Source organism: Perognathus longimembris, chromosome 6 (assembly GCF_023159225.1).
Source record: "Perognathus longimembris pacificus isolate PPM17 chromosome 6, ASM2315922v1, whole genome shotgun sequence".
NCBI lineage: Eukaryota > Metazoa > Chordata > Mammalia > Rodentia > Heteromyidae > Perognathus > Perognathus longimembris.
Window position 1 is genome coordinate 7,396,119 of NC_063166.1, and position 24,725 is coordinate 7,420,843.

At 40.0% G+C, this 24,725-nt stretch overlaps 1 protein-coding gene across 3 annotated transcripts in view; it reads right to left on the minus strand.

Moving 5' to 3' along the window:
• The window catches only part of Ubr2 (ubiquitin protein ligase E3 component n-recognin 2), an 82,502-nt gene that overhangs the window by 27,851 nt on the left and 29,926 nt on the right, over window positions 1-24,725 (minus strand). For 2 of the 3 annotated variants that reach the window (XM_048347763.1, XM_048347762.1), the window contains exons 12-28: window positions 21,878-22,041; window positions 21,684-21,783; window positions 19,402-19,530; window positions 17,509-17,692; window positions 15,906-15,967; window positions 14,629-14,739; window positions 13,705-13,770; window positions 11,992-12,114; window positions 11,796-11,859; window positions 10,698-10,822; window positions 9,700-9,752; window positions 6,968-7,070; window positions 5,594-5,642; window positions 5,121-5,275; window positions 2,248-2,350; window positions 631-740; window positions 445-525 (exon numbers count right to left, since the gene is read on the minus strand). In XM_048347763.1, the coding sequence (XP_048203720.1) occupies window positions 445-525; window positions 631-740; window positions 2,248-2,350; window positions 5,121-5,275; window positions 5,594-5,642; window positions 6,968-7,070; window positions 9,700-9,752; window positions 10,698-10,822; window positions 11,796-11,859; window positions 11,992-12,114; window positions 13,705-13,770; window positions 14,629-14,739; window positions 15,906-15,967; window positions 17,509-17,692; window positions 19,402-19,530; window positions 21,684-21,783; window positions 21,878-22,041 (1,782 nt within the window). Of the gene's footprint in view, window positions 1-444; window positions 526-630; window positions 741-2,247; window positions 2,351-5,120; window positions 5,276-5,593; window positions 5,643-6,967; window positions 7,071-9,699; window positions 9,753-10,697; window positions 10,823-11,795; window positions 11,860-11,991; window positions 12,115-13,704; window positions 13,771-14,628; window positions 14,740-15,905; window positions 15,968-17,508; window positions 17,693-19,401; window positions 19,531-21,683; window positions 21,784-21,877; window positions 22,042-24,725 lie in introns of those variants that run through there. The other variant, XR_007211186.1, reaches the window with a different exon arrangement.

Here is a 24,725-nt window from a genome sequence, read left to right on the forward strand (position 1 = left end):
GGGTGCTGTCCCTGAGGCTAGAACTCTATCACTTTGAGCCACAGCACCATTTCCAGTTTTCGGGTGGTTTACTGGCGATAAGTCTCATGGGGGGGTTAGGAATATAACTTAGTGATAAAGGGTTTACCTTGCATGCATGAAGCCCTGGGTTCGATTGCTCAGCACCACATATATAGAAAAGGCCAGAAGTGGCACTGTGGCTCAAGTGGTAGAATGCTAGCCTTGAGCAAAAAAGCAGCTCAGGGACAGTGCCCAGGCTCTGAGTTCAAGCCCCAGGACTGGCAAAAAAAAAAAAAAAAAGAGTCTTAGAGACTTTCTTGCCCAGGCTGGCTTTGAACTGCGATTTTTAGATTTCAGCCTCCTGAGTAGCTAGGATTACAGGTACACCTGATACACCAGAGCCTGGCCTTTTTTTTCAGTATTATTATATTTTACTTCTTATACCTCTTCCATTATGGTTCCTTCTGTATCTGCCATAGGACTGGTGGATGAATTCTCTCTTATCTTCTTAATAGTATTGTACATCTACAAGAAAAAAATATCTGTTATCCCCAAGGTATGCAACTTTATCACAACATACTATTTATTTCAATAAACAGTAAATAAATAGAACAATGTGGAAAGTGTTACCTTTAGTATCCACCTAATCATGTCTTTGTGAACCTCCAGGTAGGGAGCATTCTGCAGTGTCTCTAGCATTGCTAGTATGCTGGGTGAATTGTTTGGTGCTACCCCAGGCTCTAAAGAAGAAAAAGAACAGTAGCTCGCATATCCCAGTCCTTGTTCCCATTGGAGAAAATGGCATCTCACTGTATAGTCAGTTACAAAGAAATAGCTCCGAACAAAGTGATCAAAACAATCCTATTAACCCAAATTCATATGGTCCCACCATAACATAATATATTAATTTATAAATAATATGAAAAAATGGCAGGTTGCCAATCTGGCTGGGAAAATACCAGGCCATCTTTGGGGCTAGAAAAAGGTGGCTTTGTGAAGGGACATGGAAACTGACTGGACTGCCTGTGACCAAAAGGGGTACAATAGGAGCTATGAATCAAATACAAGAGGCAGGTTGTGGTAGCATATGCCTAATTCCAGGCATTTAAGAGATATAAGTAGGAGGACTATAGTTCAAGGCCAACTTGAGTAAAAATTAGCATAATTCTGTAACTATACAAGCTGGTAGCACACATCTATTTGAAGGTGAGGTCTTGGCTCAAGAAATCCATGAGTTATATTTGAAAAAAACAAAACTAAACCCCCATCCCCTCCTGTAATCCTAGCTCCTGAGTAGCTCAGGATTCATCTCAATGCCCTGTGATGTGGAAGACTGAGGTTCAAGATTAGCACAGACACGGGCTGGGGAGAGTGCCTGCCTCGGATACACGAGGCCCTAGGTTCGATTCCCCAGCACCACATATACAGAAAACGGCCAGAAGCAGCGCTGTGGCTCAAGAGGCAGAGTGCTAGCCTTGAGCGGGAAGAAGCCAGGGACAGTGCTCAGGCCCTGAGTCCAAGGCCCAGGACTGGCCAAAAAAAAAAAAAAAAAAAAAAAAAATGATTAGCACAGACAGAAAAGTTCACTTGACTCCATCTCCAAAACAACCAGCAAAGAGTAGGGCTGGAGGTGAAGCTCAAGTGGTAGAGTTCTAGCCAAGTAAGCAAGAGGCCTTGAGTTCAAACTCTGCCAGTAGCCAAAAATACAATAGCAACAACAAGAACAACAAATCAAAAAAGGTCAGGCTGAGCACTTGTGGCTAATGCCTGTAATCCTAGCTACTCAAGAGGCTGAGATCTGAGGATCATAGTTTGAAGATAGCGGCAGGAAAGTCCATGAGACTCTATCTGCAATTGACCACCAAAAAGCTGGAAGTGGAGCTGTGGCTCAAGTGGTAGAGCATTAACCTTGAGAGAAGAAGAAGAAAAAAAAAGCTCAGGGATACTGCCAAAGTGGTGAGTTCAAGCCCTAGGACTGGCACCAAAAAAAAATTTTTTTTCAATATTACCACCACTGTAGCTAAGACAATGGCATCATATTCTGAAATAACAATGTGATCATCTTAAGTAAGCATAGGACCTAACTACTTTTCTATCAGGACCTAGTAAAGCACCTTTAATACACGGATGAATAAATATAGCCACAAATGTTAGCATTCTAGAGTACTCATTTAGAACTTCTCCAATAAAAGAGGTGATAGAGTATTGTAGGTATTGTTAGTTTAGTAAAAAGTGTACCATACATACTTGCAATCTTCTGAGTGAAGGTAAATGTTACCACGTGCTCTTCTATGACATTCTCTAAATGCTGCTTTTCTTCTTGCAGGGCCATCCCAATCAAGTGTAATACCTCAAATAAAATATATTTTCTTTAACTTTTTTTTGTAAAAAACTAATAAATCAAGTACATATCTTTTTTTTTTTTTTTTTTGGCCAGTCCTGGGCCTTGGACTCAGGGCCTGAGCACCGTCCCTGGCTTCTTCCCGCTCAAGGCTAGCACTCTGCCACTTGAGCCACAGCGCCGCTTCTGGCCGTTTTCTGTATATGTGGTGCTGGGGAATCGAACCTAGGGCCTCGTGTATCCAAGGCAGGCACTCTTGCCACTAGGCTATATCCCCAGCCCCATCAAGTACATATCTTACAAGTAACAAAAGAATGATCATAAAAACACAAAAGTTTAAATGTAATAAAAACTTTCCTAAGTCTTAACTCTTACTACACTAAAAGACTGAGGTTCATATTCTAATAAAGAAGCGTTGGTAGTCAGGGTGCTAGTGGCTCACGCCTGTAATCCTAGCTACTCAGGAGACTGAGATTTGCAGATCAAGATTCAAAGCCAGCCTGGGCAGGAAAATCAAAGAGACTCTTATCTCCAATAATCTTCCAAAAGAAGGGAGCTATGGCTCAAGTGGTAGAGCAAGCCTTGAGCAAAAAGACACTCAGGAACAGCACCTAGACCCTAAGTCCAAGCCCTAGGACGGGACACACGGACGGACACACACACGGGACCTACGGGACACACGGACTCTCTCTCTCTCTCTCTCTTATGAAATGTCAGGTGCAAACACTTAGGAAAAGTTAGTAATCACCAGGTGTGAGAGCTAGGCAATTCCTACAATTCATAATTCTCAGCTTTGTTTCATCCCTACACTGCAGCCTCGAAAAAAATCATCTAATAATCAATGGCCAAATTATAGCCACTTAAGGCATCTCTCAGTACTAAACTAAGCCTTAATCATCTGATATAGAAATATATTTCCTCTAATGCCAGCTTGCTTGTAGTTTTAAAATATATCTCACAAAAAGTTCCTAGAAACCTCTTAGAAAACATGTAACTACACTGAGCTATTAGCATTTTTATTGCTTTTATACTGTTTCCAATTTTTCAAGGTGACAGGTGAGTGTTATCTCTGATTCTTTCCTTCCACATATGGTAACTAGTTAGCTGTCAGAGACTAGAAGAACTAGGTTAGCCAGAACATAAAACATATGCACAAGGTAAATACTGTTCACTTTCCCTCAGAACATCACTGCCCACAAGTGTTATCTCACACAGCACTGAGTCTCCAGGGTACCACAGCACCCTAATTGTACAACTTAAATACATTTACAAATGGGAGGGGGGTATATACACACAGCTTACCCAGTGAGATATTTAAACCTGCTGAGACAATCCAAAATGGAAGCTGTGGAGGAAGGCTTGCCTTCATTTGATTGTATTTTTTTTGTGTGTGTGTTTTCTTTTTTGGTACTGGGGATCGAACCCAGGACGTTGTACTTGCTAGGCAAGCGCTTTGCCACTGAGCTACATCCCAGCCCTCTTGCCTTCATTTGAATCCTTGGCTTTGCTGCTGAAGCATCATCTCTGAGATGATGTCATCATCTTTAACCTAGAAATAAACCACTTCCCTCTAGAGTTCTGAGGGTTAAAAATATTGTGCCTGGGACTTGGAATATGGCCTAGTGGCACGAGCGCCTGCCTTGTAAACATGAAGCCTTGGGTTCGATTCCCCAGTGCCACATATATAGAAAATGGCCAGAAGTGGCGCTGTGGCTCAAGTGGTAGAGTATTAAGCAGCCTTGAGCAAAAAGAAGCCAGGGACAGTGCTCAGGCCCTGAGTCCAAGGCCCAGGAATGGCAAAAAAAAAGAAAAAAAATATATATATATAGAGAGAGAGAGTGTGCCTGGCAGTCAGTAAGGCAAAGAATAGGCATTCTATAAGTTGCATAGTTGTTGTCATGTCAACTTTCCTGCTGAGTAACAGGAAAGTTACATGAACCTCACTGAAACTTGGCAGCCTCACCCCTACAATGGAAGAGTTATAGTATCTATCCATGGAGTATTGTGTCAATTCAATGAGATGATGTAAGGAATACTTACATTACAGCTGCAAGTAATGTTTTAAATGAGTTTCAAAATTTACTACTTTTTAGTCACAGAAACATAATAATCCAAGTTGCATTTGTTCATTTATTTTTGGGGTGTGTGTGTCTTGGAGCTTGACCTCTGGACCTGGGCACGGTCCCTGAGCTTTTGTGCTCAAGGCTGGCATTCTACCACTTGAGCCACAACTACATTTCTGGCTTTTTTTGATAGTTAACTGGAAATAAGAGTCTCACAGGCTTTACTGCCTGGGCTGGCTTCAAACCATGATCCTCACATCTCAGCCTCCTGAAGCTAGAATTACCGGCATAAGCCACCAGCACCTAGCTCATTTGTTTGATTTTAAGATATGGATATTGATGAACTCAAGATTCTTTTTGAGACATTAAAGGAGAAACACAAGTAAATATATTGGCTAACATATTATGCCAATTTCAGAGTACTGCCTATGCAAAGGCCAAGACCAATGATGGGGAGATACACTGGCCAATGAGACAAAGGTAATCATAACATGGTATAAAAAATCTGTCAGCCAAAAAAATAAAAACCTGCCAGGCACACACTTTTACTGGCAGACTAAAGGAATAACAACACAGTAGATCAGGAATTGAGGTAATAAAGTAGATTGGAGTCCTAATGTTTCTAGGTATACAAGTATTGTCTTTTATGTATAAGAGTATTTTGCTTTTTTAATGCAAAACAGTGAAACATAAATAGGAAATTTCACCCAACTCACCCTTTGCAACATAGATTCAGACCAGGCACAGCCATTATGTTCTACAGCCCACTGTAGAATGGTGCCCATGATGTACAACATAACATCCGACTGCAAAATGTTAACCAGACTTGCAAACAGAGGGCAGAACGGGGGCAGGATTGGAGGTGGAAGTGCTGGAAAGAGAGTTATTTTGTTTTTTTACAGAACACCTTTGAACAAACTCCCCTGTATAAACAGCTGCACAGTACAGAAGCAGTACAGAGGAAAACCTTTGTTCCCAGAAATGCCTCAAGATCTGAGATAAAACCACTAATCCCTGGGTGAGTCCTAGAAACTGGTCTTTATAATAATTAGAAAAATGTTCACCTAGAAAGCTTATATTTAAATCTTTTATCTCACTATAGACAATCATTGTGGCGGATAGAAAACAATGCTTGGCAGGGTCAAAGAAATTTAAATGAGATTTTTAGAAAGATCAGGATCAGAAGTACCTGTATCTTCCCTATTTTGCTTTTTCAATTTCCGTTGAGCTTCTTCTGCCTATTAAAAAAAGGAAATGATTTAAACAAAAATTATAATACAAAAAAATAATATCTCAAAGCAGTAACATATCAATTTCTGCTCTATTGCTTTTTGATTTTAGAAAAAATTTACCTTTAGTGTTGTACTCTCCCTAAAACCATATGTCATCTTAAAATTTTTTTCCCCATTAGATTATCAGGTAAGTTCTTTGTTGCTTTAAAATTCAATGAAGGGGGTTGGGGGTATGGCCTAGTGGCAAGAGTGCTTGCCTCGTATACATGAAGCCCTGGGTTCAATTCCCCAGCACCACATATATAGAAAATGGCCAGAAGTGGCGCTGTGGCTCAAGTGGCAGAGTGCTAGCCTTGAGCAAAGAGAAGCCAGGGACAGTGCTCAGGCCCTGAGTCCAAGCCCCAGGACTGGCAAAAAAATAAATAAGTAAAATAAATAAAATAAAATAAAATTCAACGAAGGGCTGGGAATGTGGCTTAGTGGTAGAGTACTTGCCTAGCATGCATGAAACCCTGGGTTTGATTCCTCAGTACCACATAAACAGAAAAGCCAAAAGTGGTACTATGGCTCAAGAGGTAGAGTGCTAGCCTTTAGCAAAAAAAGAAGCCAGGGACAGTGCTCAGGCCCTGAGTTCAAGGCCCAGGACTGGCCAAAAAAAAAGAAAGAAAAAGCCAGAAGTGGGCGCTGTGGCTCAACTGGTAGAGTGCTAGCCTTGAGCAAAAGAAGCTCAGGAACAGTGCCCAGGCCCTGAGTTCAAGCTCTAGGACTGGCAAAAAAACAAAACAAACAAAATACAAGGAAAATATGTACCAACTAAAACCAAAAAATTAAGGAAAATATATACAAACTAAAGCCAAAAAATCAAGTTTGGATTATATGACATGCATCAAAAACTAAATAAATTTAAAGTTCTATGTTTAAGTTTTAACACCATTTATTGAAAATATATTTTAAAAACCAATAAGACAAAATTTAACTACCTAATAACGATTAGCAAAAGAGCATAAATCCTTGTGAAAAAGTATGTTAAACAGTATCAATTCTGAAATGTATAAAAAACAGAAAACTTATTATAATACAGGTCAAAAATTTGTCATTAAAAGACATTGTATATATATTGCATATAGATAAATGAATATATAATTACATAGATCATAAATGTCTGTACATACAAAACTGTGTGGGGATCTAAACAGTGGTTTTCTAAATAATTTGTACTTTCTTTTGTATTATATGTTTCTAAAATATTTTTCAATCTCTAAAATGTAGTAAAAGTTTTCAGGGAAAATCAAATCCAATCATCTCCCACTGCATTTAATTTTCCCAATTACCTTAGATTGCTCTGCCCTTGAAAAGTGATAGAAATACAAGTTGAACTCTCTGGCACACTCTGGTTTCAGCTCATACATGCCTCGTCCTGTTAATCCAGGTTTTCTAAGAAAAAAAAGGCCTTTATGATTAAAGTCATACACTAATTCATGAGAATCTTAGATGTTAGAACAGCAAAAGTTGCTCTCATATACTACTGGTAGATGTTAAGTTGAAACTATTTTCTCTTCCTTTTCTTTTCTTTAGGTCCAAGACCAGGACTTGAACTCAGTTCATGTCTCTTTCACTCACTGGCTAGTGCCATGCCACCAACCACTGAAACTATTTTCTGTGGATAATTTGGCATTACAAATCTAAAAATTTCTGTGAACCTTTCTTATTTTGCATGTCCAGTTTGAGTTTATTCTACCTAAATGAATGGAATGGATAACAATTAAAAGCCTAATAGGCTACATAAATTACATCTCCAAACATCAAAACCCCCATTACAAATGATGTTCATTTCTCTATTTTGAGACTCAAAGATGTTTGTAGTAAGTTTTATTATGTAGAAAAGGCAGAAACAAAACTGTATACAGTATACACAAACTGAATAATATAGAAAAATATTCTAAAACATTCTAGATACTTTGAAACATTTTGTCAGTTATTCAAAAAACACCACAAAGTCAAGCAGCAAGTGTGTTTCTTCAGCTTAGCAGGAAGGACCAGAGATGTCTAACACATAAAAGTGCTATGGAGAGCTGGGTGCCAGTGGCTCACGCCTGTAATCCTAGCTTCTCAGGAAGCTGAGCTCTCAGGATCACAGTTCAAAGCTAGCCCAGGCAGCAGAGTCTATGAGACTCTGTAACTCTGATTAGCCATCAAAAAAGTCAGAAGTGGAGTTGTGGCTCAAGTAGTAGGGTGCTAGCCTTGAGCAAAAAAGCTCAGGAACAGCACCCAGGCCCTGAGTTCAAGCCCCAGGATCAGTGTGCACACACACAGAGCTATGAAGCATAAGACAGTACAAACAGCTGTACTGACCAATGTCCACAAGCATATAACAAGATGTTCAACCCCAATGGTAGGTAGACTCATTCAAATAGACTAATATAACATTTTCTTGCCACTCAGCATACAAAGCTGGATAGGAATAGCTCAGTGGTAGAGCTCATAATAAGGCACTGAGTTTAATTACCACACCAATCATCTCCCCATCAAAAAAAAAATAAAAGAAGTATCCATATTAAAGCGCTGGCAAAGTAGCAGAGGTCCTTATATTTTTTAGAAGGGTAAATGGACGTCAGTTTCAATATACAAATCAATCCTAACATATGCTTTCTTTTTGACCTAGCAAGTTCCCAAAGAAGCAATTTCATACCAATGTAAGCATTTTCATACCAACATAAGCACAGTGGTATTCAATTGTTGTTGATTATGGGGAAAATTTGAAAGTGCAGTAGCCATCAACAGTGAAGAGGTTAAATCTATTAAAGTACATGACTATAAAGAGAGTGAAGTCAAACCATGCAGATAGACAAGTCCAACAAACTCAGCACCCCCAAGGCCACAAATACTGGGTGGAGCTCACTGGTAAAGTGCTTGCTTAGTGTACACAAGGACCTGGGTTTTTATCTCTAGCCCCACAAAAATGGGGATAAAAATCCAGAGAGGGAAAATAAATATAAATAACCCCATTTTTTGTTAAAAGTATGTAACTTCCTACCCACTTATACATGTATAAATATGCTACAGAAATAATTTAGAATAATAATTATCTAAATGTAGTAGAACTCACCTGAGTGGTTGGGTTATGGTGAGACTTTTTTCTTCCTACCTTTCTGCTTTTTCTCTAAAAGCATGTACCATCTTTCTTTCCTTCCTTCCTTCCTTCCTTATTTCTTTATTAGTTATTTTGCATGTACTATCTTTATAATCAATAAAAGTAAAGACACTGTAGTTGGATGGGAGCAAGCAAAAAGCAGGATTAAGAAACTGCTTTAACAACTTTAAGGGGATAAACTAGCTTACTGGTTGGGGGAAACAGAATATGAAGGCAGCAGTCAGAGGCCATCTCACACTTAGGTTGTCTCATTCAAGTGGACACAATTGTTTTTCTGGTGGTACGGGGGTTTGAATTTGGCTTTGCCACTGCGGGGCAGGTGCTCTTTCACCATGCCTCTAGCCCTTTTTGCTTTAGTTCACTTTTCAAATAGGCTCTTATGATTTTTACTTGGGGCTGGCCTCAGACTGTGATCCTCCTACCTCTACCTCCCACAAAGCTTTCTGTGAACCCCAGGATTACAGACATATACCATCACATCTGGATCACTTGTTGAAAAAGGGTCTTGCTAATTTTGCCCGAGCTGGCCTCAAACCCTGGTCCTCCTATATCTAGCTTAGATTATAGATGTGTGCCACCATGCCTGGTCCCAAACAAAGCAACTTTAATATATTTACTTAAAGCACTGCTTTAAATTACTTTAATTTGAAACCATGAAGTATGAACACCTACTGTGAATGCTATGATACCCCTCATAATGCAACTTTATGTGGCAAAATGAAGGGCTAGATCATAAGACTAAACATGTCAATGAGAAGCCTAGTTTAGAATTCTAAGTTGAAAATGCCAGTGAAAGCACCATATTTGTTCTCACCTCATCAAAAGAAATAAAAACAAGTGAAAAAAAAGCACTCTCAGAAAAAACAACTATTAAAATACCACAAAACTACAAGTAACAGGAAGCCAACTCACCTGAAATGGGCAACTGCTTCAATTACACTCTCCATACCAGTTTCCTTGTTCTCCTAGAGTAGAAATGAGCTCGAGTTAACAACAGGAAGTGCTAGCTGGCACATGGTATACCACCCTGACAACGCTAATAGCCACTCTGCAGACACATTGGTTACTATCCACTTCCTAGGATGAGGGCTCCACAGTAAGCATAATCATTAGTACCCAGCTGGAGACTGATTTGGTAAGCCAACATTCATCCCAATCAATACTTTAAAAAAAGTCACTACCACATGGAATGTCAGTAAGAGCTTCTTTTTTATTTATTTTTTTGCAAGGACTGGGGCTTGGGACTCAGGGCCTGGGCATTATCCCTAGCTTCTTTTTGCTCAAGGCTAGCACTCTATCTCTTGAGCCAGAGTGCTACCTCTGGTTTTCTGGTGGTTAATTGAAGATAAGAGTCTCACAGACTTTCCTGCCTGGGCTGGCTTTGAACTGTGATCCTCAGATTTCAGCCTCCTGAGTAGTTAGGATTATAGGCATGAGCCACTGGTGCCACAGTCAGTGTTCATTTTTAAGGAGATTTTTGGATACCTAGCTAGGAAAAGCTTTAGAAAACATGATTCAGGCCAGTCAGAGCAGGTTGAGGGGAGTTCTCATTCCTTCCCCGATGTTAGGGTCTGAAGCTTCTGTAGGCAATGTATCTTGGAACTAAAATCCCGTTAGTCTCTCTAGTGGACACAGATATTCAGTTCTAAGGTCCAGGTTTCCTTTGTTCCCAGTGTCCTCATCTCTTTCAAGGCTTTACTGTAGAAGATTCTACTCCTACCTGCTTTCCACTTTTATTCCTTTAGGTTTCTCTTTTTCTAATTATTTTTTATAGGAACAAATGAGGTTATAGCCATCTTAGAACTATAGATTTTACAACTGTGGAACAGCATAAAAAATTATATCTTTACACAGTACACTAATAAGGAACCCTTACTATAATTTTCTTTAAAAATCATGTAGGTACTTACATCTTCAGGTAAAGATTTCACCAATTCACTATGAGCCATTGGCTTGATGCTCAACTGATGAATAATTTCCCTCTTAATTTCATCTGTAGCATTTACTTGTCCAACCCCAGGACTAAATCTTTCTCCTGTCAAAAATTAAAGTATAGGTTAGGGGTGTGTCTCAAGTGGTAGAGCCCTGTATACCAAGTGCAAGGCCCTGGGTTCAAACCCTCGTAACCTCTGTCCCCCCAAAAAAGAAAATAAAGAACAGGACACTGTACATAATCAGTATAGCTGTGTGGCATATACCTCTAGTTCAAGCAATACAATATATTCCTCTGTTTACATATCTGCCATAAGAAAAAAAAAACTGGCTTGGCAACAAACCAGGAAGAGAGCAATTTCTAGAGTATTTCTAAGTCTCAGGGGGGCAGGCTCCTTGGCAAGTGTAAAGTGCTTAGTGGCAACTCTGCTGGAACTTTTGGAATGGTGGGAACAAAAATATAGTCCAGACTGCTTCCACTCCATCCCCTTCTATCTAGCAATAAACAAGCTATCACCTTCTGAGAGCCTCATTCATGTCACCTCCTCTCAGTAACTAGGAATCTCTGTTCTATGCACTACAGAGGGGCTGAAACAGCAGGGAAAGAGGAACAGAGGGTGAGGGATAAAAGAATGGGAAGCAAGGAGACAAAGGAATGGCTGAAAATACAAGTGGCAAGAAATGAAACCCAGGACTCTGGCTTAGGTCTCCATTAACTCAGATCACATCTGGAGCCAAGAAGCTACTTTGGCATCACAAAACCTTGGAGAGAAAGTTAAGATCTAAAGGGGCAGAAAATTGCTCCTACATGTGTTATCCACTATCCCCTTGCTTGCATAATTCTGTTCCCCCTCTTCCCTTTTCCCAGTCTTCCAGGTAATTGTTCTGCTTCGGCAGCTGTGCCCATTGCTCTTTCCAAAGCACCAGTGTTGTCATTCTCAACATTACACAAACCCAAGGAGAAGAAAATATGTTCCATTTTCCTTCTCCTAAAACTGAGTGTTCCTCTCACAAGAAATGTGTTTCAAAAATTCTAAATATTTGCTACCCCCAAATGCAATGTAATCTCAACTTACCAACAAGTATTATAATGAGGTAGAGCATTTCCTCTATTAGAGTATTGTTCTGCTGAGTAACATCCTGCAAGTGGGGAGAGACAATGTTAGCAATGAGAATATACATGCCCCCTCCTTCCAGATGACTCAAATGCACACCCAGAATGCCTGGTGCTTCTTTGGTGATGGGCTGCAGTCTCAGGACACAGGTGCTTACCTTATGGGCGACCTCAGCACTGAACCTTTTCCCACGCTCTGGAGTACTGAAGATGTGGTAAAGTTCAAAGCGGCTGAGCACAACCATCAAGAAATGGTTGGGATCCATCATGGAGACACCTGTCTTTTTTTGTTTGTTTCAGATAAAGAAAAAGAGGAAGGTCAAAGGGGACACTGAACAATTATTCTACACAAATGAAACGTTTCTTTGGTCACACTCCTCCCACCCCCGCTAAGATGGAAACATATTTAGTCCAATCCCTACTTGTAGTTGACAAAAGTTGAGGCTGGTAAAACAAAACAGAAGGCAAAAAACTTTCCAAAACCCAAATCCACACATGAGAATAACAAGAGACTTTCTCCAAACCTTTCCTTTTAATACTTTGAAATAATTTACTCTTGTGAATTTGGTTCCAAAGTTTTATTGTCAGGACTCAACTGCCTGGTGATCACTGTACAGACCAAGAGAGATGTCGATTTAAACCTTTAGTATTTTAAAAATATGTATCATATTAAATCACTATTAAGACCTCTTTTATTTTGCAGTAAGCACTATAGTTTTTTCTGCTGGTACCAGGGTTGAATTTGGCCTAGTGTTTGCTTGGCTTGCTAGCTCAACTAGGATTCTACCACTTGGGCCATACCTCTAGCCCAGATTTTGCTCGCTATTTTGGAGATAGAGTATCATGAACTTTTATTCCTGGTTTGGTCTTGAACTAAGAAACTAAGATTTAAAAAATTATATTTATATATAATTTGCATTTTTTATTTTAAAAAGTATTTACATCAGCCAAGTGACAAAATAAAGGAACAAGGCACAATCATCACAGTTCCAGGGATGAAAAGTAAATAATTCAAGGTTGTAGGTGCCATGGGAGAACACCCAGGGCTCCAACAGTGCCTCACAAAAGGGTTACGAGGCCAAGTTCTAACATGTCACAGAAGGATCTGTGAATAAAACAATATCAAACTAAATACTAAGAGACAATGGGAAGTAATATAGCTAGGTGAATAGAATAGGGGCAAGGGGGGAATCTAGGGAACAAAAGAAATAAATGTATAGTTTCAGTCTTAAAAGGGGGCTGGCAAACAGGAAACTTCAACATAGTTAAGCATCATAGACCTTAAAATTAACTTAAGAGATTTAAAATTAAATAACCAGTGGAGAATCAATGATAAGAGGGTAGCTCTCGGTTTTTTACTTTAGCAAGTGGGTCACGTGTAGAACAATTCATTAAAGCAGGTAGGGAACCTAGGACAGGAAGAAGGTATAGAAGAAGACTAATTATTTTCAACATGTTTAACCTGTGACATGTGAGGAAATCTAGTGTTTCAGAGACACTCAGCCATGTATGTATGGAAGCTTTAGTAGTTAGCGCAGGTAGAAAAAAACACGACTCACCACAATCTAAGTTAATGATTTGTCTTTTTTTTTTTTTTTTTTTTTTTGCCATTTGGGGCTTGAACTCTGGGCCTGAGTGCTGCCCCTGAGCCTCTTAGTGCTCAAGGCTAGCGCTCTACCACTTGAGCTACAGCACCACTTCTGGCTTTTGCTGAACAGCTTTATTGGAAATAAGAGTCTCATGGACTTTCCTGCCCTTTCCTGCCCAGACTGGCTTCAAACCTTAATCCTCACATCTCAGTCTCCTGAGTAGCCAGAATTACAGGCAAGAGCCATTGGTGTAGCATTAAGTTAATGCTTTTAATTCATTACCTGAAGCATTACTATATCTTTGTCAAACATCTCACGTCTGCATTTCACATTATGGTAATAATAAATCTAGAAGGGGAGGAAAAAAAAAGAATGACACTGGTCAATAGGCTGTTATAGCTGCAGTTCTCTCCTCTCCATGGGTTTGCACAGGAAGAAGTGTGCATACATATGTCGTCTCCTGAACTGCCAATATCACCTCAGTACACACTAACTAGGCATCCCGTCAGTGGTCACCAGGGTTCACATTTTGCAGCCCCTTGGTCTGTTACTTTAGGGAAACTTAGAGCTTCCAAGAATGGGGGAAAAATCCATATTAAACTTTGATAAGGTTTAAAAATTAGAACCTCAATTTAGAGTTATACTAAAAGGAATTTTTACCTTTTTTTTTTTTTTGTTCCCCAATCTTAACTCAGGGCCTGAGCATTGTCCTTGAGCTTCTTTTGCTCAAGGCTAACACACTACCACTTTAGCCACAATACCACTTCCAACCTTTTCTGATTAGTTTATTGGAGATAAAAGTCTCACAGATTCTCCTGCTGGGCTGGCTTTGATCCTCAGATCTCAGTCTCCTGAGTTTCTCTATGGTGCCCCTCATATATACTTGCAATGTATTACAAAGTTATTCATCCTTTTCTTTTTTTCTTCTCCTCTTTCCTTTCCTTTTCCTAAGTAGTCCTTTAGTTTGATTCATGTTCTATCATATTTATTAAATATAGATATTGATATATAATACACTCATATATATACTTTTGAATATTTCTTAATAAACCATGAAAGTCCTAAGAAACCTTTTTGTTTATCTTTATATCTGTCTTTATGAGTGATTTTAATACAGATGCTCTACTTTCATTGACTGAGTCTACTACAACCTACATGGAAGCTAGTGGGTAGATTGGATACCATCTATAAGACTTAAAAACATACCTGATTTACTAGAGAGAAGCCATTTCTTCTCCACATTCCAGCATGTACTTGAGCACATAAAACAAGACATCTAAGAGGGTGTTCTATCAACATGGGCGGACTCAGTTCACTCTGCACATTAAAAAAAAACCACACACACACACAAATCAACCCCTTAGGAAAGTTTGTTCACAGAGAAAAGCTTCTATAAAATACAGGTTAAGATTATTTATAGATCTACTTGGATGACAGTTAATGCTATGTTAACTTGGTCCAGCTATGGCACCCATTTAATATTGCTGTGAAGGTGTTTCTTACATGTGAGAAATATCTAAGTAAGATGATTTCTCCTCCATAAAGAGAACAGCTAGAAGCCCTGAAACAATTTCCTGGTGAAGGAGGAGTTTGGCCTCCATCACTGCCTGTGCACTGTAACAGCCACATGAAGTCTGGTTCTGTATTTGTGGAGAACCCAGACTAAAATTTGTTTCAATCTGATTTTTGTAACAGCCAGACATGGTGGCTCCAGCTTATAATTTCGGCTACTCCTGAGGTGGAAGTTGGGAGGATGGTAATTTGAGGGTAGGAAAAAAGATAGGGAGACACATATCAACAAAAGAAAGCTGGGCATGGTGATGTGTTACTGTAATCCCAGCTATTCAGTAGAACTGAATCAAAAGATCCCAGTGAAGGCCTGCTAAGGCAAAATTAAGACCCTATCTGAAATTTAACTAAAAAAAACCAACTTTTAAGTATGAGGCCAAGTTCATACATACAAGGAGCATAATAAATAGGTTTTAATTTTAATTTTTATTTTTTTTGGTCCTGGGGCTTGAACTCAGGGCTCTTGGTGCTGTTTCTGGGCTTATTTTGCTCAAGGCCAACACTGCCACTTGAGCACCATTTCTGGCTTTTTGGTAGGTAGTTAGAGGTAAGATTCTCACAGACGTTCCTGTCCCAGCTGGCTCTGAACCATGATACTCAGATCTCAGTAGGATCTCCTGAGTAGCTAGGATTACAGGTGTGAGGCACTGACACCTGGCAGGTATTAACTTTTTTTTTTGGGGGGGGGGGCCAGTCCTGGGGCTTGGACTCAGGGTCCGAGCACTGTCCCTGGCTTCTTCTTGCTCAAGGCTAGCACTCTGCCACTTGAGCCACAGCGCCACTTCTGGCCATTTTCTGTATATGTGGTGCTGGGGAATCGAACCTAGGGCCTCATGTATACGAGGCAAGCACTCTTGCCACTAGGCCAAATCCCCAGCCCCAGGTATTAACTTTTAATAGCCAGAAATACTTACTAGAGGTAGCAGCTCTGGAAATTTATATGCCACTTCACTCTTGCTTAATAATACATGCAAACCTGATAGAAGAACAAACAGTATAAATTAATTTTCACTCAAATACTCAACTATTTTTTTGTTGGTTATAGAACTTGAACTCAGGGCCTAGGCTCTGTCCCTAAGCTTTTGTGCTCAAGGCTACTGCTCTACCACTTTGAGCCACAGTTCTAATTCTGGTATTCTGGTGGTTAATTGGAGGTAAGAGCCTCACAGACTTTTTTTGCCCAGGATGGCTTTGAACCATGACCCTCAGATCTCAGCCTCCTGCGTAGCTAGGATTATATAGGCGTGAGCCTCCAGCATGTGGCTCAACTTTATTTTTATCTTTGAGACCTTTGAGGTGACAAATAGATATCAAATAAACTATATCTACCAATAAAGATTTTCAGTGGTTATTCTAATGAGTCGGTATGGAAGGGACATTTTAAATAGGTCTTAATCACAAATCCTAACACATAGTGGTGACACATTCAGGAGTAAAAATGGAAGCCACATAAACATGGCAATGTAGCTCTGTAGCAATCAAAACAGTTTTGAGTCTGTTTCCATTTAACATGTGGAGGTAAGAGACCTTCCTGGGCACTGTACCCAGACACTAGCCCTAGATTCATGGTCTGCTCCGATCTTGATCTCAGAATTAACTTTCTACTTAAAAGGTAACTAACAAACCAGTAAGACAGCTTAGAAGGAGGGAAAACTTGGGTGGCTCCAATTTATTTGTGATCACTTAAGCGACAGATTATCACTAACACTATAAAGATGTTACAATCCTGTAAGTCAAGTTAAGAGTACAATACTGTTAGGTTAGTTTGACTTGTAATAAACCAGACTTTGAAATGAATTTAACAATAAAGCATGGTACCTGTAGTTAAGTGAGAAGAGGCATAATATTAAAATTGTTAATGCCAGGCGCCAATAGCTCACGCCTGTAATACTAGCTACTCAAGAGGGTGAGATCTGAGATTCGCAGTTTGAAGCCACCCCGAGCAGGGAAGTCCGTGAGATTTTTATTTCCAATTAATCACAGAAAAAACTGCAAGTGCAACTGTGGCTCAAAGTGGTAGAGTGCTAGACATGAGCAAAAGGAGCCAAAGGACAGTGCCAGACCCAGAGTTCAAGCTCCAGAATGGCAAATAAAATAAAATGGTTATAAATAAGGCAGCTGTTGTCATGTGGCCTCCAAATGTTTGCATTTTTCTTTTTCCTTTGGTCAGTCATGAGGCTTGAACTCAGGGTCTAGGTTCTGTCAGCAAGCATTTTTCCACTTATGGTTTTTTGGTAGTTAATTGGAGTTAATATTCTGAGCCTTTCCTGTCCAGGCTGACTTTGAACCATGATATTCAGATCTCAGCCTCCTGAACAAATAGGATTATAGGCATGAGCCACCAGTGCCCAGCTTCAACTGATTTTTTTCTTGCCATGTGACACTAAGTACTCTCTACACCTCAGTCCTCCAGCCTGGTAGAGCCAACCCAAGAATGGCTGGCATGTAGTAACTATTCACAAATATTAGCCACCATAAAAAACGATCTCTAAGATAAATTTAGGGGAAATGTTTTACCTGCAAGTAAGCGAGAAACTGGGAGGTGAATGCTAACTTTTTCTTGGGAAACACAGTATCTGATAGTTTCTACTGAATGTCCACAAATATTCAGTGTGATTGGCTGTTCACCATCAGTGAAACCACCATGACACTGCATCAATACAGCAAGGCATTTCTTGTAAGCTTCAATTAATACTTTTTCCTTTAAAAAGAAAAAAAGAACGTTTTGTGTAAGTTACTCATGATTGTGTTACTACAACATTTAATAAGCACCTCCAACTTGATAAGAACCTTCAATTACCAGGGCAAAAGCAAAGGTAATCCTCCCCTCCCAAATCTGGTCCTTCTCCTATTAAGTATCTCCCGCTAGTGAATGTCACTTCTTAACAATAAAGCTGTGGAAATCTAAGTTATTCAATACTCCTTTATTGCATTCCACAATGTTGAATATTACCAAGCTGACAACTACTTTTCAAAATTTCCCTCAAAGTTAGCCACTTTCTTCTCTCTTCAGTAACTGCACTGTAATGCCAACATCTCTTTACTAAATTCCCTGTTAAAAAACATACATAGGGCTGGGGATATGGCCTAGTGGCAAGAGTGCTTGCCTTGTATATATGAAGCCCTTGGTTGGATTCCCCAGCACCACATATACAGAAAATGGCCAGAAGTGGCACTATGGCTCAAGTGGCAGAGTGCTAGCCTTGAGCAAAAAGAAGCCAGGGACAGTGCTCAGGCTCTCAGTCCAAGGCCCAGGACTGGCCAAAAAACAAAACAAAACAACAACAACAAAAAAAAAACACACAGTAGGGGCTGGGAATATGGCTTGGTGGTAGAGTGCTTGCCTAACAAGCATGAAGCCCAGTGCTCAGGCCCTGAGTTCAAGCCCCAAGACTGGCAAAAACAAATAAGACACATAGGGTATATCACTCTCCTGATAGGCAGAGTCCAATGGTGTCCCGGCTTAATTAGAATACAATCCCAACTTCTTTCCAGGCCATGAAGGCCCTGCGAAGCCAGGCATTCCTCTCCTCTCTGCCTTCACTCTGTTCCAAGACTTCTCAATTCACAGAACAACCACAGGCCTTCTCATCTTAAGGAATGAGGTACTTGCCCTCCGAATCAGCTATTTATTTATTTATTTTTATTTTTTCATGCCAGTCCTGGGGCTTGAATTCAGTGACTTGGGTGCTATACTTGTGCTTCTTGTCTTTTGCTCAAAGCTAGCACTATACCACTTGAGCCACAGCTCTACTTTTGGCTTTTTCTTTCTTTTTTTTTTTAGTGGTTAATTGGAGACTTTTTCTGCCCAGGCTGGCTTCAAATCTTTTTTTTTTTTTTTTTGGCCAGTCCTGGGCCTTGGACTCAGGGCCTGAGCACTGTCCCTGGCTTCTTCCCGCTCAAGGCTAGCACTCTGCCACTTGAGCCACAGCGCCGCTTCTGGCCGTTTTCTGTATATGTGGTGCTGGGGAATCGAACCTAGGGCCTCGTGTATCCGAGGCAGGCACTCTTGCCACTAGGCTATATCCCCAGCCCCTGGCTTCAAATCTTGATCTTCAGACTTCAGCCCAGCATAGCTAGGATTACCAGTGTGAGCTACTGGTACCTGGCTTTGGATAAGTTTATAAACCACTGTATTTATATGCTCAAATTCTAGAAATATTTACAGAAAATGGAATATACTTACATTAAAAAGAGAATGTATATTATTTCCTTCTCTATTTTTCGAGGTTTTGCCCTAAGGTTTTAAAATTATTGAATGTTTGCATTTTTACTGAATTTATAGGTGGGAAGACAATGCTGCTCAATGACCTAAGCAAGAAACCTTGCCCTAGATCTCTTCACACTGTACTTAGGATTCTGTCTGTTCCTCTGTTGACCTCATGTCCCCTGCCCCTAGAACGAACTCACATCTAAAGCACACCAGTCCTGCATCATTGATATGACATGTGTTAGTTTCATCTGCAGTGTAAAGGCAGCTTCCCATTCTGGCTCCATTTCAATATGTTGTCCTACTTGACGGGTGATTGGATCCATTCCCTTAAAGGAAGTGAAAAGTTATACATGAATAAAAACTATAGATATCTCTTATATAGAACCTGAGAAATAATGTGGAAGAAACATATATAAGTTATAAAAACATATGAATAAGGTAAGTTTTAGGGGAAAACGTCAAGCAATATGAGAAGTCATAGCTTTTAATGTGTTTATGTATCATGTTCTAAAATACAAAAACACAAAACAAAACAAAACAAAACAAAAAACAATGGGCTGGGAATATTGCCTAGTGGCAAGAGTGCTTGCCTCTTATACATGAAGCCCTAGGTTCGATACTCCAGCACCACATATATAGAAAATGGCCAGAAGTGGCGCTGTGGCTCTAGTGGTAGAGTGCTAGCCTTGAGCAAAAAGAAGCCAGGGACAGTGCTCAGGCCCTGAGATCATGGCCCAGGACTGGCAAAAAACAAAACAAACAAACAAAAAACCCACAAAACAAAACAAAAAAAACCCCAAGTAAATGCAGAATGGATTATTTTAGAAGAACTCTCCTGTGGGTCTCACAGACTAAATACTTCAATATTTCAGTAATCCTTCAAACTATTATTATTATTTTGTCAGTCGTGGGGCTTGAACTCTGGGCCTGGACACTGTCTCTGAGCACTTCAGATCAAGGCTAGTGCTCTACCACTTGAGTCACAGCACCACTTCCAGTTTTCTGGTGGTTAATTGGAGATGAGTCTCACGGACTTACTTGCCCAGGCTGGCTTTGAACTATGATCCTCAGATCTTAGCCTCCTGAGTAGCTACAATTATAGGCATGAACCACCAGTACCTAACTTTATAGTACAGTTTTTATATCTAGCCCCTAATATGTAATTAATTAAAAGTTTCCACAATGTTTGAATGAAAAAACAAAAAACAAGGCCTGGGAATGTGGCTTAGTGGTAGAGTTTGCCTATCATGCATGAAGCCCTGGGTTCAATTCCTCAGTACCACATAAACAGAAAAAGCCAGAAGTGGCATTGTGGCTTAAGTGGTAGAGTGCTAAGCCTTGAGCAAAAGAAGCTCAGGGACAGTGTCCAGGCCTTGAGTTCAAGCCCCAAGACCAACAAAAAACAAACAAGAAAAAGATAAATAGCTATTAATATAAAAGGAGTACCACTTTTTTAGAACTAGCTTAACTAGTCTGGTGTATCAGAACTATTAAACAAAAGAGATTACAGAATACCTTAAATATTCAAAACACTGAAAAAACACAGTAGTATAATAAAACACCCATGAACTACCACCTAACTCCGGAACTAGAATGTTTTCTAGAGAGGATTGGCCAATGCTGGTTATTCCTCTTCTTAAGCAAGACAGATGGTTCATCATAGCACTTACTCAGATTTTTAGATGTCTCCTATCTTATTACAGCTAAAATTGGCCAAATATACATTCATTTTATTTGTAGATCCTGTTTTGTACACCAGGATATTTCTTTTTTTGTTGTTGTTGCTGTTGTGAGACCAGGACTCAAACTTCGTACCTGACACTTGGCTCATTGGCTGGTTGGTGCACTACCAACTGAGCCAAGCCTCCAACCCCAATAGGTACATTTCAGAAAAAGAGAATTAAACAGAAGAAGGCCTCCTTTCTATTTCACAAGTATCACATTGGAAACATTAAAAAACAACAAAATCAGAGGCCGGGGAGTGGTTCAGTGGTAGAATGCTGGCCTACTATATGGAGAAAATGCTAACCATAACTAACTTTATACTTCCAAGTAAGAACATTTAAAAACTTCCACAAATCCCCAACACAAAGAAAAACCTTGCAACTTCTAAAGAAGCAACATTAATGGTAACAAAAAGAATCACTGAACAGGGATAAGCAAAGCATGGCTGGAGGCTGAAATCTTAATTGTTCTAACTCTAAGGACTTTCAATTACAGAGGTTTTTTTTGATCCAAATTCTATCCACTCTATTTTATCCTTTAGAAATGTGTTTAAATGTAAAACAAGGGGCTGGGAGTATGGCCTAATAGTAGAGTATTTGTCTACCATGCATGATGCCCTGGGTTTAATTTTTCAGTACCACATAAAGAAAATATAATAATAAATTTTTAAAAAGAAAAACAAAGGCAAAAGCATATACTCAGTGTCATAAATGGCAAAAAATAGAAGAGGAAAAACATATCAATCTATACTTACCTGCATGCATTTTAGTAATTCCAAAAAGGCATCAAATCCTTCTAGGAACTTCTGCCTCAAATCATCAGACCATTCAGTTGGTTTGCTAATCAACACATACCTGAGTATAAAGAGAGCAGGAACAATGAACATATGAACGTTGGCTTTATTTGTGTGTGACAAATTCTAAGTTTGATAATTAAACAAAAACTTACTTGAGGTCTAGAATAAGGCTCTGCACTCTCCTAAACTTGAAGGCTTGTAAAGCAGTATATCGTTCAAACTGAAATCTGCCCTGGGCATCTCGTTGTTTCAAATGATCCATGAAAGTCTTAATGATAATGGCCATCAGGTTTTCTTCTGTGATAAGCATTCGAGCCTAAAACAAAGTGTATCAGAGTACATGGTAATAAACTATTTCCTACGAAGTTAAAAAAGAAAGCCAGAAACACTTTTTTCTTTTTCTTTTTGCCAGTCCTTGGGCTTGAACTCCGGGCTTCAGCACTGTCTTTGGCTCCTTTTTGCTCAAGGCTAGCACTCTACCACTTGAGCCACAGTGCCACTTCTGGCTTTTTCTGTTTATGTGGCTAAGGAATTGAACCCAGGGCTTCATGCATGCTAGGTAAGCACTCTCCCACTAAAATACACTCCCAGCCCCAGAAACACTACTTAGCACAAAAATCACAGATGCACAACTGGTATTTTTAAATAACAATTACTTCAATTACCCTATGTATGGAGCAACAGTGATATCAGATATGAAAAAGATGCCACAAAATAAGAAACATATCCGAGGCTCATTATTAAAAGATAATTCAGGGTATGGGATCTAAACCAGGTAGCAACATTTCCTTAACCAAGACATTTAGATGCCTATAAAGGTATGAGAGTTATTCTAGAATATACAAAAGTTAGTCACAGAGTCTCTAAAATCCAGTGGGAAATTGTATTTCCTCTTAAGCTCCCTAGTTCAGATTTATTTTTTGCCTTTGTTTGTATTTTCGCTTCCCCCCCCATGTATATACCTATGTATTTTTGAATAAATATATGTAAGTGATGACAAATGTAACATGTAAAAAAGCCTGTTAGCTCTGAGGTCTACCATCCAAATATAAACTCTTTTAGCAGTTTCTTATACATGTTTGCCAGGGGTAGTGTATGTACAACAAGCACCATATAATACAGATTAAATACTAAATTTGTAAGAATGGACAAATAATTGTATCTATTTCCCTCCAAAGATAGTGTATTGAATGGGGCTGGGAATATGGCCTAGTAGTAAAGTGCTTGCCACCTATACATGAAGCCCTGGGTTCAATTCCTCAGCACCACATCCACAGAAAAAGCCGGAAGTGCACTGTGGCTCAAGTGGCAGAGTGCTAGCCTTGAGCCAAAAGAAGCCAGAGACAGTGCTCAGGTCCTGAGTTCAAGCCCCAGGACTGGCAAAAAACAAAACAAAACAAAGATAGTGTATTATAAATACTGTACTTTTTATTTTTGGTCAGTTGTGGGGCTTGAGCTCTGGGACAGGGCTCTGTACATGAGCTGTTCAGCTCAAGGCTAGCGCTGTGCCATTTCAGCCACAGCACCACTTCTGGTTTTCTGGTGGTTAATTGGAGTTAAGAGTCTCACAGACTTTCCTGCTCAGCTGGCTTTGAACTACGATGCTCATATCTCAGCCTCTTGAGTAGCTAGGATTACAGGCATGAGCCACTGGCACCCGGCTAATAATACTGTACTTTTTTTTTATTAGATATATTTTAAAGATTGTCACATGGCAGTTCATATAAACTTTCCTTCATTCTTTGTTAACTACTATTCATCTTGGACTAATCACTTTTACCATTGCTGGATATCCATTCCACCACACCATCTCCTCTCTACGTCTGGTGATTGACTCCCATCTACAGGTCCTCTGTTTGTCTGGCCACGCCAAAGGGATCCCTTATGCCTGCCTTTTTGGCCAGTCTGTTCTCATTTCAGGGATGCTTGAATCGAGATTTGACTCTACATCCATACATCTCTACATCTCTACATCTATGTCCTTGCAGACCCCCTGTCTAAGTCCCATCTACGTCTGTATTGGACTCCTTTTCCTTACCAGACTATCCCATAAAGTCAAAATGCCTCATAGACTAGAAAATCAGTCTCAGGGCCCAACCTTTTGGCTTGTGCCCTCAAGAGTACGATGCAGGCTGGGTTCTAGGGACGCTCCTCCCCCCAGGTTCCCTCTCAAAGGCAAGCCATTCTGGGTTTGATCTACTCCACAAGCTAAAGGAAAAAGCGGGCAGTTGTAGAGAAATAACTCTGACAAGTATCGGTGGTCAATTCTTAATAAGTTACAGCCCCTGCCTCATGAGACTTCTTCCAGGCTTCATTCCAAGAGTGGCATCTACCACCAAGGGACAGCTGCTGCTTACCTTCTAGAGAAGACACATTTCTGCCTTTTACCTCTAATGTCGACACCCCTTGCCAGCAGGAAGTAACCAGAGAGAGTCTATGTTCTTTTTCATAATTATCAAAAGGCCTGGGGGCTGGGATATGGCCTAGTGGCAAGTGTGCTTGCCTTCTATACATGAAGCCCTAGGTTCAATTCCCCAGCACCACATATACAGAAAACGGCCAGAAGTGGCGCTGTGGCTCAAGTGGTAAAGTGCTAGCCTTGAGCAAAAAGAAGCCAGGGACAGTGCTCAGGCCCTGAGTCCAAGCCAAGAACTGGCAAAAAAGAAAATAAATTAAAAATAATTATCAAAAGGCGGGAATGTAAGGTTTAACCCTGGGAGGGCTCCATGCAGATGCCCCCCACCTGTTTAAGTCTGCGCCAAATAGGTCCATTACCTAGGTAACTGGCACACCTGGAGGCAGTTACTTCCCCTTCTCTAAGATCACATCTAATCCACCTGGTCATATCTCCTGCCTTTCCCTATATAATCTAGCTCAACTCAAGCCCTTGCTCTCTTTCCTTTTCTCTCTTGCTCTTTATCTCTCCTCTCTTTTTCTATTCTTCCCTCCATCTCCCCATGCCTCCATCTTGTGTGGGCTGGCAGTTTGCTCTTCCCCCAG